We start from the raw sequence: 16,949 nt of genomic DNA, 5'->3' as shown, positions 1-16,949 counted from the left end.
CATCCCTAAACAATTATGGGATGGTTGTCAAAAATGAGATGTATTTTATTGAAACAGGGAAAATGAAGATGACCTTACTTTATCTTTTGAAGTAGCGCTGTTTGTCTGGCAAACAATTCTCTTAGCTTGGAGAACCATAGCAAACGATGTTCCACTGCAATGTTTGCACCTTTATTTTCACATCTACGTTCAAGAATTAATCACAATTAATTGTAAAGTAAAAGTTAATACAATTTAGACTTTTTATCGTTTCAATATAACATATATATGTGCATACATATATAGCTGCAGAAATCATCAGTTTATTGAAAATTCTTATTAAAGGATAACAGGGTATTAATTAATTTTAAACATATTTTGAAATGAAATATATATATTCAATTTTAGTATTTAATTTTTTATACATTTTATAATCTAAAAGCTTCTGTTTTTAAGTAGAAGAAATTTTTATTCTTAATTTATTTACGTGCATAAATACTTTAACTACTCGTTTCTGTACTATGTAAATAATTCAACTATTTATTTATTCCTACATAATTTTCTAAACATGACAGCATCCAGTTTGGATCGTTTAATCTCATTGGATTTAATTTAAATTTATTTCCATCGTTTGTAACAATATGAAAAATACGTTCAAAATTTTCTGTAGAATCTTTATATCTCTTACTGTTTCCTAATAATGTATTATTTTCCGATATAGCTGTTTTAATTTTATTAATACTTCTACATTCTTTTTCCATTGAATTGGAGTAAGTTCTCAAAATTTTTATATTCTTTCGGACATAAAGAGATCTCGGAGATGGGCCCATCAAATGTAAGACTTTATTATTCATTTTATCGATTTCATCGTCGATTTCCTTATTGTTAAAACTATTTATACTTTCCAAAACACATTTATATTCTAATTTTTTATCGATCTTGGAATTGTTTACTTTTTGTAAATAGAAATCATAGAAAGATTTAGATATTTTTTGTAAAGAATTGTTATTATCCAGAAATATTGGTTTTTCATGATAATACCTGTTACTGGGCTTATACGATTTACGTTTTTCTCTTGTAGATACGTTCCTGTTAGAAATAGTGTTTTTCAATGGTATAATTTTCTTCTTATTCTTTCGTGGAGATTGATAACATAGAATCGTTGACAACTTTGGTCCGATTTCGTCTGAAAATTCATCATTTTATCTTGTGGACCTTCTTAATTATTAAATATATATACTCTTTTTTATTGATAACTATAGCTACATATACAAATTTATTTACGTGGAAATACACCTACTTTCCTTGGCTTCTACCCGTTCTCCGGGATGCACATTATTCCATTCTATTCGTAAAAATTTCAAAATAGCCACGCAACCAGAGGCCACGATATCTTTCGGCGGTGTGACAAGCGGGTTCTGTGTCACTTGAAGGGTCTTCAAATTGGGCAAGGTGCCTAAAATTAATTATGAGTGTTAAGGCTCTTAACCCTCGTAAACTAGAATCCATCCCTCGGTTAAGATAATCATTAGGTATCCAAACATAATTAACCGAACGGCAATAGGAACTGTCAACTAGGAACTGAACAAAAGGAACTGTCATAAAACTAAGCTTTTCTACTTTATCGTCAAGGCTCTTAATTGCTGCAAAACATCTTTCAAGTTGGGACATTCCTTAGGGTTATTTCTTAATCCGGTGAAAAATGGGAAAAACGGATATTATATTCTATCAGTCGACATATTAACTGTTATACCAAAAACTTGTATTGTACGAGAAGAAGTTGTTGGAATAAAAGGTTAACCTGTTAATTCAGTGTTATAATCAATTAAACATTCTATTATCTTAATAGAAATAGGGAATCGACTGACTCGATCATCAAATCGTAATGGGAATTTACGACAAAAGACAATGGACGGTCGAGACCCAACGGCTGGGGGAGAGAATCAACAACATAGGAAGTCTGGATATTAGGGCCGGCGTAATCTTTTGCGGGGCCAGTGTCACGACCGGCTCACTTTAAAATCGGAGATAAAGATGTGGCGGCACTCGGCGACAATGTATATCGCTGAAGTGCCTAATGAACCATCAACATCCCAACGGTCCTTCCACCGAAGGCTCTAGAAGAAAGAGCGCGTGGCAACGGCCGTGGACGCCTGGCAAATGCGTGGACGGTGGGGATGTTGAGGGATAACAAAAGAAAGCGATCGGATCCGATCGAAAGTAAAAAATCATAAGAGCTTCAGTCTTAAAAGGTCACGCTTAGAGCTCGGAAGTAGATTGTAAAACCAAGTGTTAGAAGAAAAATAAAGTTTCTTTTTTTTTATTCTTTTTTGTTGTTCTTTTGCATAATTTTACGTGACACCAGATTCAAAAATTTTGCTGGTCCTGAATACACATTCAAATCTTACACTTAAATTTTACGACGAGGAATTATTTATTTACAAATGCTGTTAAATATTATATATTTTTATAAGCAGTTCTTAAAACAAATCCAAGTAATATTTATTTGCATCCATAATTCGCTTTCAAAGTGCAAAAAATTCAATGAAAGTACAAAATCTGTAATCATATCTGACCTTTGCAAAAAACTATTAATGTAGTTTAATTTCTCTAAAAAGTACATTTCTCTGAAAACTCTTGGATTCTTTTGTCTAAAGTAGCTTTCAGGATGTGAGGACTTTACGGAGTTACACTGAACTTTGATGATTCTTGTCACTCATTTAAATTAAATACAAAGTTAAGTACAAAGTTAATCAAAATCAGAATTTTTTATTTGGGTAATTTTCGTAGACCGCGGAGCCTCTCAAAATGCGGGGCCGGGTTTGAACCTGCTTTGATCGTACCGCGCGGGTGAAATACTACACTCTCAACAGGATCTTACCGCCGTATTCATAACATCACACTTTATTTTTATACAAGTGCAAATAAAGTGCTAAATTACACCAACACTCGATCTATTAAATCTCCTCCACCTTGAGCATTAAGTCATTACGCGTCATTACGAGGTTGATAGTCGATAATTCGCAATAGTAGACGAAATACTGAGAAGGAAAAAGTGGAAAAAATTGAAAAGTTTTCAATGAATGCTTACAAAGTTCCAACGGTAGATGTTCCACTCTGTTTCCTTGAAGTAGAATCGTTTCTAAGCACATGTGCCCTTTGATACTAGCTGGGAGAGAAGAGAGTTGATTATTTCTGACATCTAACCACTCCAAGTACATTAAACAACTGAAAACTTCGTCAGGAATTTCGATTAAACTGTTGTTTGACAAATACAACATCTAGAAACAAAAAAAAAAAAAAAATGTATTCAAAATGTAAAGATATACCGAGGGAGTTTCTGTTAATATATCAGTTCAATTACTTGAAAAAGTAAAGTACCCTTAAATGCGGAAAGTTGTTCAACATTTCCGTGGGAAATTGTTTCAAGTCCATATTTGAAAAGTCTACGAATATTTCATCGTATACGGGTTCCTTTTTTAGCGCTAGTGGTGGTAAGGTTAGAGTACTCTTTGAAGATTTTCGCGATTCTTTCATTGTTACAGAAGAAGCTTCTGAATCATTATCCGGAAAAGTATCCTCGATGAATGTTAAACTTAAATCATTTTTCTTTGTATCCTTTACTTTGTTTATTATCCTTCCTATAATGAAAAATATAGTAAATATTTGTTTAAGTATGACTAGAGTAAATATTAAAAACCCATTACAATATTTTAGTGTCTCTTTCTCTGCACATGCATATGCATACACATACACATACATACATACAGATAGTACACATATATACTGTGAACGGAGGTCTTAAATTACCGTTACGACTTTTATGGATGCCACGATTTCACGTTAAAATTCCACATGGGATCCACTAGGATGATAGGGGTAGTAGTTTGCAATTAATGATTGAAATTGAATTGAAACTTATGTCGATTAACGTAAAGTTATTACTGCAAGAAGAGTCAGAATCTCTTGGATGTATAGATATAAAGATAAAATCTCTGAGTCGGTGCATGAGATACGTAAAATCGCGTACGACTTTTTCTTTTTAACAGAACTTGGTTAGAACATAGAGTACTTATTTGATATAAATTTTAATACCTAGATCTTCGATATTCTGTTCAATACAATCCGAAGGGCTATCGTTTGCTGATTGCTCATGTAGCGTATTTTCGAAAATATTGCACATAATATTCGGCCCAAAATCGATATCTTTCAAATCGAAAGTTTCATCATCATTGTATGCATCTTCCATGCTGTTTAAAACTCGTGAAGATCGCGCGTACAATTCGTTCGCAATACTTAGTTTCCGGTTTTCATCTTCGTCTTTCTACGAACGATCACGTATAAAACAATTATGGAAACATAAATTACGATCAATGTTATAAAATAAGAATAAATTAAATGTTCTTCTTTTCTGTAAGCTGTAAGCAATTATTATTTTGTTAGCAATGAGCAAAAGTAAAGTAGTAGTGGATAAAATTAGATTTTTTCTATAGTAATTAAGCAACTGCAAAAAAAGGAGTTTCGTTGTTTATTTGTCTTTAAAAATCGCTAATTTGACTTTAAAAATATATTTGATAACATTGTGAACAAAGAATTTCCTAGCATATTTTCGTTACGTTTTTTTAATTACAAAGAATTAAATGTTTATGGAATTAATAACATTAATGGCAAAAAATAAAAAAAATAAATATTTTGTATTTCTATCATTGTATTTTTGAAATAATAATATAATCATGACAAAACCATCCTATTAATTAATGATTAATAATATGAATAATAAATGAATAATAATAAGTATTAAAAATAATTGAACTAAAAAAATAAAAATATACTATGTCCATTGATATTAACGATGACAATAACGTCAAATTAAATGAACAATTAGAAATTATACAGATTTGACTACCTGAGACTCTACATCGGACACATTTTCTTCCTTGGTGATTAAGGAGGTTTGTTCAGCAATTTGTTTCTCCTCTTCGTTCTTTATGTTTTGGATACAATGATTAATCGACAAACATCTTTTGCTATTCGATTCTGCACCGAGTCCGTAATATTGGGTTAATAAATCTCTAGCCAAATCGGACATGACGTTGGATAAGTATTTTTACTATTTTAGCAAAAGAGAAATCGTTTTCAGAAACTGAGGGTGATAATTCAACAATGGTTAACTAGATCGATTATTCCTGTTTATTCATTGCCTAGGTGACGAGATGCTTACATTATATATACCACATATTATTTTTACTAGAAATGAGAAATATATTTCTTATATTAAATTTCATTTTCTTTAGTTTGAAAAACATTATTTTCGTAATGTAATATCTCGTTTTTGATTCAAAATTTTAAATGTATTCTACTTGATATAATAAAATAAAATAAAATAAAATAAAATAAAATAATTTTGATATGTATAAAAGGATGTGCTAAAAGAAAAAAATAATAAATAATTGTAGCCTCTGATTCTACGTTGAATCTGCAAATAATAAATATGTATGTATACGTATATACATGCCACGCATGCGCAGAGCGATACCTGTGCCTCCCCTCCATCTTGTTTCTTGGGCTCACAAAGCAGATGGTTTAGTTTCATTGGAACTGTATAAGTGGGAGGTTTGTGAGTGCTCCTTGTTACGGCCAGTTACATACTACGCGCTTTGTATAGGTTATTTCGTACAAGTGCTGTGTTAACCAGTGCCCTAACCAACTCGTCATTTAATAGTGTACCATTATTCGTATTTAAGTGAATTCGATATAATTTTCGTGTGAAATGTCGGATTCAGAGGCGAGCAATCTATCAGACAATGAAAGCGATCGAGAAGTTGGTGGCAGCGAAAGTGATCAAGAAGAGAACCGTTCAGTGAAATCCGCAGCTGGCAGCGATGGTGGAAACGCTGGTGAAAGATCACGTAGCGTCTCTCGCAGTAGAAGTCCGTCCAGGTCGCGATCGAGGAGTCCATCCAGGTGGCGATCACGGTCTCGATCAGCCAGCGGGTAAGATTAATACTTATTTTATGTATATTTCATGAGAAAACTCCATTTTGAAGCACACCGAGCTCGTGACCTATTTGTACGTCATATGATAGTTTTTAACAAGTAGAGTTCAAAAATATCAATTTAAAGCACGCAGATCATTGTTTAATAATTTACAATTTACCTGGGTGCCATTTTGACATTTCGAATATTTAACACGACCATATTTATGATCATGGCTGCTACAGTGAGTTGTGTTGGTGACTATATATATATAAATGCACGTGATAGTTATTTTAGCGTGTAAACTAAGAAGCCAGGAAAACCAAGTTTATCTAATCAAAGGATAATACAATATTTCTTGAAACTCAATTGTACTGATTTATGGAAGCATATCGTTTTTGGATTGCTGTCATTAAAGACATTACCAAGTTAATGTTATTGATAGAAGGAACTACCACAAAAATTTGTATAGACAGTCGATAAGACTGTTGTAATTAAAATCTAATGCAACTAAATTGAAACTTTAATTCATTTATTTATAAATTTAATCTTATGTTAGTTGATTTATTGTTTCGTGCAAATAAACGATTGAAATTGTATTGTTACGGCTATTCGACTTATTTGTTTCAGTTATATGTATATAGTACAAAAACTACGTGCTCTTTAAAATGAAGTTCTGTTCATAAATAATTTATATAAACATAAACCATATTATTTGAAGAAATAAAATATTGAAACAACTATTATATTTTTTTTTAATGCTTTTGTAATTATTCATTGAGTTTATATTTCTATATGGAATACTTGCATGTTATTCCTAGTTGTATATGTTGGATAAAAATTCTGAAATAGATTTTATAGCATATCATGTTGCTTGTTAAAAATGGAATTAATCATGATTTAAAAAGATTTATTGAATTTTCAGTTCGGAGGATGGTAGAGGAGATGAAGCAGAGGAAGCAAGATCTGGTGATGAAGAGGTGGAGCCTGAGGAAGAACCTGAAGGTAAATGACAAAGAATATAAATACATATATAAATTTCTTTTATTATATCTAATATTTATTCTTGTTTAGGGGAAGATTTGGATGGAAGTAGCGAATATGATGAGGAAGAAGAAGAGGAGGATGATGATAGACCTCGTAAGAAAAGGAGAAAAGATAAATATCGCGATTTTATCATAGACGAAGCTGAAGTAGATGATGAAGTTGAAGATGATGAGGAATGGGAAGAAGGTGCCCAAGAAATTGGTATTGTTGGAAATGAAGTGGACGAGTTGGGTCCTACTGCCAGAGAAATTGAAGGCAGACGTAGAGGAACTAATCTTTGGGAGTAAATATCTTAAATCTATTCAAATCCTTTAAGATTTGCTGTCCTTAAGCTAATTTTTACAAATTTTCACAGTTCTCAGAAGGAAGATGAAATAGAAGAGTATCTTAGAAAAAAGTATGCAGATGAATCTATTGCTACTCGGCATTTTGGTGATGGCGGTGAAGAAATGAGCGATGAAATTACACAACAAACTTTACTGCCAGGTGTAAAAGATCCAAATCTGTGGATGGTAAAATGCCGTATTGGAGAAGAAAAAGCAACAGTACTGTTGTTAATGCGAAAATTTATAACATACCAATATTCAAGTATGTAGTAAGTCAGAGTTGCTTTAAATTTCTGTTTCTCGAAAATATTCCTAATTTCAAAACCTATTTCAGATGAACCTCTTCAAATAAAATCTATTGTTGCACCTGAAGGAGTAAAGGGTTATATTTACATAGAAGCATACAAACAACCACACGTAAAGGCAGCTATCGAAAACGTAGGAAATCTAAGAATGGGTATTTGGAAACAACAGATGGTACCGATCAAAGAAATGACCGATGTGTTACGTGTAGTTAAAGAACAGACAGGCTTAAAAGCGAAACAATGGGTTAGACTAAAAAGAGGCATTTATAAAGATGACATAGCTCAAGTTGACTACGTTGACTTGGCACAGAATCAGGTTCATTTGAAATTGTTGCCCAGAATTGATTATACTAGACCACGTGGAGCTTTGAGAACAGCACAAAGCGAATCTGAAGCTTTAAAACGCAAGAGAAAAAGAAGACCAACAGCCAAACCGTTTGACCCCGAAGCAATTCGTGCTATCGGAGGAGAAGTCACTAGCGATGGTGACTTCTTGATTTTCGAAGGAAATAGATATAGTAGAAAAGGGTATGTGTCAATCTGGATTATTTATTTTGCTATTGCAACAGTACTATCTTTTAAGTATATGCGAATGAATTTAAATATTGTTTCAGATTTTTGTATAAAAATTTTACGACAAGTGCGATTATCGCAGAAGGTGTGAAACCAACATTATCTGAACTAGAAAGATTCGAGGAGGCTCCCGAGGGCGTTGAATTAGATTTAAGCGGGACTCAAGGAACTGGTGCGGGTAATAAAGAAGATGCGACGGTGACCCATTCCTTCAGCACAGGGGACAATGTCGAAGTATGCGAGGGAGAATTGATTAACTTGCAAGGAAAAATTGTCTCTATAGATGGAAACATGATTATGGTTATGCCAAAACATGAGGAGCTTAGAGAAGCTTTAGAATTTCAAGCGTCTGAATTACGAAAATATTTCACTATGGGCGACCACGTTAAGGTAAATATCAATGAATAAAGAATATAAAGAAAAACTCATGTATAATATAGAATTTATTATTAATATTAATTTATTATTTATAATATAGAATGTATAATATGAAGAAATTATTTGCAGGTTGTTGCAGGAAGATATGAGGGCGATACTGGTTTAATAGTTCGAGTCGAACAAAATAGAGTAGTTTTGTTTTCTGATCTTTCAATGCATGAATTAGAAGTGCTTCCGAGAGATCTACAACTTTGTTCGGATATGGCAACTGGAGTAGACAGTTTAGGTCAATTCCAGTGGGGTGATTTAGTACAGTTGGACGCACAAACCGTGGGTGTAATTGTTCGATTGGAGCGTGAAAATTTTCATGTACTTTCAATGCATGGCAAGGTTATAGAAGCTAGACCTCAGGGACTCACAAAGAGACGCGAGAATAGAAATGCGGTGGCATTAGACTCACAACAGAACACTATACAAAGGAAAGACATTGTCAAAGTGGTAGATGGTCCACACGCTGGAAGGGGTGGAGAAATAAAACATTTGTACAGAAGCTTTGCATTTTTGCATTCGCGAATGTTCGTTGACAACGGTGGAATTTTCGTTTGCAAAACGAGACATTTGCAACTTTCTGGTGGAAATAAGTCCAACATATCGGCTGTGTCACCTGTGACAGGATTCATGTCGCCAAGAATAGCATCGCCAATGCATCCTAGTGGGTGAGTAACATTTCGTTATTTCCTATTTTGAATATAATGGTGGAACATTTTTTTATTATATTCAAAATAATTCTTTTCTAATTAATAATTTCCTTCTGTTTTAATTCTTTCCTTAATCATCTGTATTTTCTATTTTTTTTTATAGAGGTGGCTTCGGAAGAGGTGGCGGAGGTGGAAGAGGCAGAGGTCGTGGTGGTGGAGCCAGACGCGATAGAGAATTGATAGGAACTACTATCAAAATAACTGGCGGACCGTATAAGGGAAATGTTGGAATAGTAAAAGATGCTACAGAGACAACTGCTCGTGTAGAATTACACTCCACCTGTCAGACCATCTCCGTGGACAGGTCTCACATTGCGAACGTTGCTGTACTCACAAAGGATGGTGGTTTCAGCAGCTACAACAGGACACCAGCATATGGTGGTGGACAGACACCCATGTATGCTAGAGATGGATCGAAAACACCCATGCATGGCTCTCAAACACCAATGTACGAAAGTAAGTGTTTGAAACAGATGTATAACCATGCAAGTATATGATTAAATTCAATGAATTAAACTTAATATTTTAAACTTGCAGATGGTTCTCGTACACCTCATTATGGCTCGATGACGCCATCCCACGATGGTTCACGCACACCAGGACAATCTGGTGCCTGGGATCCAGCTGTTACCAATACTCCTGCCAGGACGAACGACTTCGATGGATACAGTATGGAAGAAGGCGGATCTCCAGGTTATGCGCCAGGTTATCCTTCAACTGGACCATTCACGCCACAAACGCCTGGCACGATGTACGGTTCAGAGCAGAGCTTCAGTTCGTATCAACCGAGTCCTAGCCCGGCAGGAAGTGCCACTGCAAGTCCTAGTCCTACAGGATATGTTGCAACTCCCTCGCCAAGTGGTACTGGATATACTACTAGCCCGCATGGAGCTTTTGCCACGCCTTCACCCATGGGTTACAGTCCTATGACTCCAGGTAAATGCCTTTCTCTATTTAGGCGCTTTAGAGATCAAGATTAGAACGTTCGTTAAAACTATTACTCTTTCTTTTCTAGGAGTTGCAGGTAGCCCATACAATCCACAGACACCAGGCGCCGGTCTAGATACAAGCGTCGGTTCCGGAATCATTGGAGGAGCCGAATGGCACACAACAGATATTGAAGTTCGAATTCGTGACTCTCATCAAGATCCTGCGTTAGCTGGCCAGCAAGGTGTTATTCGGGGAATATCCGTAAGTATTCTACCTCTTGCTTAATAAAACTAGTTTTATATAGTTTATAATTAGACTGTGGATGTTTATGCAAGTACATGTCTATTTAAATACAATCAAAGAAGCAGAATCCAATCAGAGATTTATTTCATTCACTAAATATTTGTTATAAAGAGTATTATACTGTGGATATTTTGTATACAATGTTTCGTATACTGTATGTATTATATGTATTTTTGTGTTTTCTATAAATGTATAAACATCTAGTTATAATGTACACTAATTTAGCTATACTTTTTTTTATATTTCTTTCCATTTTCATTTATTTTTTTTATTATATATACTGTTATTTTTATTTTATTATCTTTTTATTTCAAATCTGTTTACTACTTACATATTTGTATGAACAGGGTGGCATGTGTTCAATCTTCCTACCTGTAGAAGACAGAGTAGTGAATTTGATTTGCGAGGACGTAGAACCGGTAGTTCCATCACGAGGTGACCGAGTCAAAGTGATTATCGGAGAAGACAGAGAAGCAGTAGGTACTCTGCTATCCATAGATAACCAAGAAGGTGTAGTGAAATTGAACAAGGATGAAGTGAAAATGTTACACTTGCGTTTTTTGTGCAAGATGAAGGCATCGAATACATAATTTTTCATTCCAAGACAATTTCCTAAATAGATGGGAAGGAGGAATCCATAAAGACAATTTTAACAAAGGGAGCAAATTCGAAAAAGATTTATAATGAAAATCTTGCAAATTACATTGATGATTTTACGTTGTATTTCTTGTTATGTTCAAACGTAGCATTTAAGTTATGTAATTATTAAGTGTATATATATAAATAAATAAATAAATATATATATATTGTAAAGAGTTTTTAATTTTTCCCTAATATTGTAACCCTTTCCAAGATGTTACAAAAACCGGGATGAGTTATATGCATATGTATACTTACAATTAGTTGTGTATAAAATAGTTCAGCAATTTTTATACAATGTAAAGATGAATTGTAATATAAACACGCCTAAGCATGAAAAGAAAGCGGAGTTCTCAATCTTCATTTGATCGAAGACAAAATCGAAGCTATTATACCTATCAAACGTTTGTACTCTTAAAATTATTCACAATTTACAACTCATTAATCTGAAGACAGTCACATAACAAACGAGAGGAAGCCGTGACGAAATGATTAGGGAACACTCAAGGGATCGGCATAAATTTTCCAAGGGAAATTTTTTCAAGGGAAAATCGTACTAATCGGGATTTACCGATTGGATTATGAAATCATGCTTTCTATGGTTCTTTCCGGTATTTATTGCAACTACTCTCGTTAATATAGGAAGGTATATAAACATAAACACCAACATCATACTTGTTTTATTTAAAGTTTAATTGTATAATTAAAAGAATGTTATCATTAATTAATTATATGAAACTGAGACTATAACATTTCATTTAAAAATATATGTTTCATATGTTACTGTTGCGAATGTTAGGGTGATGGGTGTTAATACTTTCAAACATGAACAAAACATTGGCACGGTGTTATTTGAGAAAAGTGATACAGCTAAACATTGTTGGACCACGGAGGAATTTATTATCTTGAATAGTCGACGAATGTTTCAAGATCTCTTACCAAAGGTACGGCTCTCCTTAACCTAGTTCTGCTAGTTACGAATCAACAAAATTATATTCTTTTATCCTACATAGTTTATTTTAACATAAAATATTCTAAACATCATTATTACTTTTTTGCATATTTTTTATTTTCTTTATAATATGTTGTGTGTTTGTGATCTTTTCATTTTTGGTGTACCAATAAATTTTTAATAAAGGAAATAATAATACTTCAATCAAATATGTATATTTTATAATATATGTATAATTCATATTATTATGCAATAAATTTTTAAAATGTATTTTTTCATATGTAATTAATAATAAATTACCTACTTTTTTTGAACAAAATTTATTCACTATCACTTGTACATATATGTTAAACATAATAAAAATGCTTAAATTAAAAATGAATTACTAACGGACAATTCTGTATTTAAACAAGAAGATATGAAGCGGTGTTATTTTAAATAATGATACAAATTTATTCGTGACCAACAGATAATTTTTCTCTGAACAGAAACATTATTCAAAAATAAATTTCGGAACTTCGTTATTCTTGAAAGGTTGCCCAACTTTGTTGGGTATAATATCGGGTTATATTCGTGGTACAAATTATAGTTCCAACCTAAGTAAGACAAATCGCATCGAAATTTAAGTTTAAAAATATTGTAATAATGTTTAGTTTTAGCAATAGCTTAAGCTTCAATGTTTCAATGAAGACTATCAAATATAAATTATGTTTCAGTAATTCGCTCTTAATATGGTGTTTATAGCGATAAATAGTTGAGGACTGTTTAAATATCTACAAAAATATCGTAAAACGATAAAGTGTTAACACCGCAAATAACTTCAATGTATCATCTTTCCATCAAACGTATCATCCTATCCACTTTAAAAAAAAGCTTAAAATCGTTCCATCATCGATTCCTCTTCAAAAAAATATCCATGTGTCTATACCGTACCATGTATCTATGGTTACTCTGATTCTCCAGGTGAAAGTTCTAAATTATGAGAACGATCGGTACATCGCGCTGCTGATGGATTACTTTCACATTTGTCTGGAAAACGTGCGTAAGCTGTCGATAGGAAAAACGAAGCACCTGATGCTGAAAGCCCTGGCGGACACGATGGGCGGTTACTTGCAGGTTTACATTTTGCCCCTCACCAAACACTCCTATTACGCGGGCAACGTAAAGTACCGAAATGCTAGAAAACTATTCGAACTGTACGAACAGCTGAAAGTTTTTTTACGAAGCAACGGAGCTGGTTGGCTAAATCCTTCGAAGAAGATAAAACAGACGAAGATTCAAGCGATAGTGATTACGTCGCCGAAATCGTCGTCGGTTGCGTGCGACGGCGTTATTACTTACTCTGCATGTAAGAATATGATTATTAGCTTTCGTAAAGTATTCATGGGGATTTTAAGCAATTCGATAGTGATTGTTTCAATCGAAAGTTCGGAGAAAATAGTTTTGTTTGTAGATGGAATGGATTAAATTGCTAGGATACTGTAATGGGTTTATTTGGTACTAATTTGGAGGGAAGTTTCATAAATGCAAGTGTTGAAATGGTTATGAGAGATGGCAGTGCTATGTACCAACACAGAAAAATAATAATTTTACATTAATCGTGTATGTATAAGATTAAGAAGTTTGGAGGAACAATTATAGGCATTATTCCGTTATTGTTTATTTCGTATATTGATTGAAATTGAATTTTGAATTTATGAATCGGAATGTGAATATAACGTAATTAACAAAATTTATGGGCTTGTATCGAAATATGTAGATAATGATATGTATGATAACAGTAACTGTAATGATATGTACTGTAGATAGTGTAATGATAATGATAATAGTAACATTATTCTTAGCTATTATGTAGCTAAAGTTCAAACAATTATTGGGCTAGTTTTTATGCAATGATCAGTTTGATATAACTATTATTCATTTATTAGCTTCGATCGCTAACAGACGAGAGACGAAACGTTTCACGTTCAAGCAGAAAAAGAGGCATGTTCCGAAGCACAAAATTAAAAGTACAAATACGAGTGAGTTCATCAGAATTAATACAAAAACTAAATACTTGCTAAGTATAATGTATCCCTAATTTTAATAAACAATCCAATACTAAAAAGATGATATTTGTTTAAACATAATATTATCATTATTTGAAGGGCACAAAGATGAATTTGATCGAGATAACGAATCGATTATCATTCCTCTTCCTTTCCTGGACGACGATACACAGCCAAATAGGTATTGATAACTTGAACCATTTCCTTCCATCGCTAATATTAACGATATTAAAATAGAATTTTTCTTCAGTATCGCGTTACCTTTTAAGAAGAACACCTTGCAGTCTTTATATAGTGAACGATCGACTTTTGCATTGGTCAAATACTACATAGCTAGCGTGAAGTGCATCGTCTCGAAATCGAAAGAAAAATCTGAGTTGGAGGCCTTCAATCGGGAGTTTTATGATTGGCTGCAGCAATCCGTACGTTGTGAGTCGCTGTGATCGAAAGTGGCAATCTTCCTTACATATCATAAATACTTAAGGGAATTGTTCCATTACAATCAAGAAACCTTTTCCTCGCAAAACATTTTATAACCATCATTAAACAATGGTATAAATGGTTAAACGATATTTTTTAACATATTTCATGCAATATTATATTGTTTAAGGTTTCTCAGATTGCATGTTATTTTGTGCAATTCAGTTTGACTAATGCTGTTCTAAAATTGATTGTTTGTTGAACGATGTTTATCCGAAATTCTCTAATTTAATATAGCACTGAGCTGCATTGCATACAGAATGTCTACATATAATTAGGTTACGTTTCTTTAATTATGCTTATTAAAATGTAAATTTTCATAAATATTTACAGCCTATCAATCAGTGTTTTAATAATTAAGGTTCTACCATAGCTTTATCTGATTCTACATTGCTCAAACTCGATCAACAACCATCAGATGACTCTCATCGCCTTTCTAGGTGCAACGACACCTTGATGATGAGAAATGGTACCCGGCGTTCGGCGGTGTATTGAGGGTGATCGCCTCGTTGGAGGAAGCAGGTACGTCTTTTCCTTATTAGCAATTTTCCAGCGCAGGATGTTCCCTATAACCCATCGTTTTTCCATGTCAGGCGCGGGAACCGGTCCCACGAAGGGAGCAAAAAGCGGAACGTATGAGATTATGCCCAAAATAGGCGCGCAACAAACTATTGAGCCCGAGGAAGCCGTATCACCTCTGTACAAAGGTGACGAGAGAAAGCAGCATTTCAATCGCCGTCGAATTTTTTATTGGTTTCTGCTTTCTAACGTTGTCTCGTTTCTTCCTTCGTTGTAGAAGAGGAAACGGGAGTCCCACTAGGAACGGCCGAATTAATATCGATTGCAGTGGTGAGCGCGTTACTAGTGTGGTTGTTGGTAGGCTTGAGCTTGGTCTGCTACAGATTCCTTATGAAACACTCGGACGAGTGCGTCTCGTATGAACCACAGGATCCTCCGTATGTTTTAGTAAACATCTTTTACGGGGAAAAATTTTTTTCGGGAAAAAATATACTGAATCATATTTTATATATTTTACAAGGAAGGAATTTTATTAAAATACAATGTTATAATATATGAAGAAACATGATAAATGATATTCCATGCTGTTTACAGAAGAACAATTTAAAAATTTAATATGTACTCAAACAATTTCACATCAAAATATTTTATAGTGATTTGAGATTAAAAGAAAATCAAAGCGATAAAAAACAAATACAATGATTTTTTGATGAATTTTTCCATAGATTTTAAAATTCTATTAAAATTTGCTTTCTTCAATTTAGTGATATTACACATGCAACGGTTTTTTAAAAGAAAATTTCCTATTTTTCTAATTTAGAGTTGCTGTTTTGTACGAAAATAAAGAATACTGCCAACCTGATACGTGTCCAACACAATCACCTCGTAAGAGTTTGCTGGAAAGAATTAAGAATTATTGGAAGAACAGGTTTGGTAAATGTCATGGAGGTTGTCAAGATCGTATGGACGAGGAACGTTGTTTAGCCGCAATTAGTTATACTAGCAAAGACACGATCGACGTTAGTCATAGTAGCAGAAGTTATCAGTAAGTATTTATTTGATATTTATTGATTATCACTTTAGAAAATCAATTTCCTGCAATTAATTTATTATTCTCAAAGATTTAAGTGTTGTAATAAGTAAATTTAAAATAATGATAATTATTTCGTAGATCATTTGATTTTTCTCTGTTTGTTATAAAGATTGATGGCAAATCTAAAACAGGTTCTAAAATGTTATTTAAGCCTTAAGCAATTATATATTTTATTATTTTTTCAGGAAAAGGAAAATAAACAAATCGGTTTCAGCGATGTTATCGTGTCATCGAAAGGAGCATGTGCCCATCAGAGTACGTAATTTCAATTATTCAAATTGTTATTAATTACATGGATGAGATATAACTGTAAATTCAATTGAATTTTTGCAGAAAGTTTGTTATAGTTCGGATGGCTCGTTAACCACGAATACGGAGAGTCCGGAGAGCAAACCCAGATAATAGAAGGTTACAAGTTTTCATTTATCTTTTAATATATCCCTTTTTAGTATGTACGACGTAATAAATACTATCAATTACAAATAAAATCGCCTTTCTAATTATTACTATCTAAGTATAATAATTTTTAAATACTTTATATAATAACTAGGTATTTTTATCCCTTTGATAGTGTAAAGTTGTAATGTTATGATAGTGTGAATGAACGATTTAGAAAATAATTATTTCTTTATCGTTACAAGAC

General features: G+C 33.2%; 3 protein-coding genes across 3 annotated transcripts; 2 read left to right on the top strand and 1 right to left on the bottom strand.

The window, feature by feature from the left end:
• Window positions 1–246: 246 nt before the first annotated feature.
• On the bottom strand, window positions 247–3,306 carry LOC132914143 (leucine-rich repeat-containing protein 40-like). The gene is made up of 3 exons (XM_060972981.1): window positions 3,071–3,306; window positions 1,280–1,435; window positions 247–1,165 (listed from the first exon to the last, which is right to left on the bottom strand). Exons 1-3 carry the CDS (start codon window positions 3,258–3,260, stop codon window positions 516–518), a joined length of 996 nt encoding a protein of 331 aa, XP_060828964.1. The 5' UTR covers window positions 3,261–3,306; the 3' UTR covers window positions 247–515.
• A 2,278-nt stretch (window positions 3,307–5,584) lies between these two features.
• Window positions 5,585–11,382, top strand: LOC132914056 (transcription elongation factor SPT5). Its single transcript, XM_060972851.1, has 11 exons — window positions 5,585–5,973; window positions 6,881–6,960; window positions 7,030–7,285; window positions 7,358–7,590; window positions 7,663–8,161; window positions 8,248–8,596; window positions 8,714–9,300; window positions 9,446–9,798; window positions 9,880–10,278; window positions 10,358–10,533; window positions 10,923–11,382. Exons 1-11 carry the CDS (start codon window positions 5,750–5,752, stop codon window positions 11,163–11,165), a joined length of 3,399 nt encoding a protein of 1,132 aa, XP_060828834.1. The 5' UTR covers window positions 5,585–5,749; the 3' UTR covers window positions 11,166–11,382.
• Window positions 11,383–11,473: 91 nt separating this feature from the next.
• Window positions 11,474–16,900, top strand: LOC132914058 (uncharacterized). Its single transcript, XM_060972854.1, has 11 exons — window positions 11,474–12,158; window positions 13,130–13,514; window positions 14,095–14,187; window positions 14,314–14,395; window positions 14,465–14,636; window positions 15,135–15,216; window positions 15,288–15,401; window positions 15,491–15,650; window positions 16,034–16,258; window positions 16,492–16,561; window positions 16,640–16,900. Exons 1-11 carry the CDS (start codon window positions 12,018–12,020, stop codon window positions 16,706–16,708), a joined length of 1,593 nt encoding a protein of 530 aa, XP_060828837.1. The 5' UTR covers window positions 11,474–12,017; the 3' UTR covers window positions 16,709–16,900.
• The last annotated feature ends 49 nt before the right edge of the window (window positions 16,901–16,949 follow it).

This window comes from Bombus pascuorum, chromosome 14 (assembly GCF_905332965.1).
Source record: "Bombus pascuorum chromosome 14, iyBomPasc1.1, whole genome shotgun sequence".
Classification (NCBI taxonomy): domain Eukaryota; kingdom Metazoa; phylum Arthropoda; class Insecta; order Hymenoptera; family Apidae; genus Bombus; species Bombus pascuorum.
This window is presented reverse-complemented; position numbering and strand designations above follow the sequence as displayed.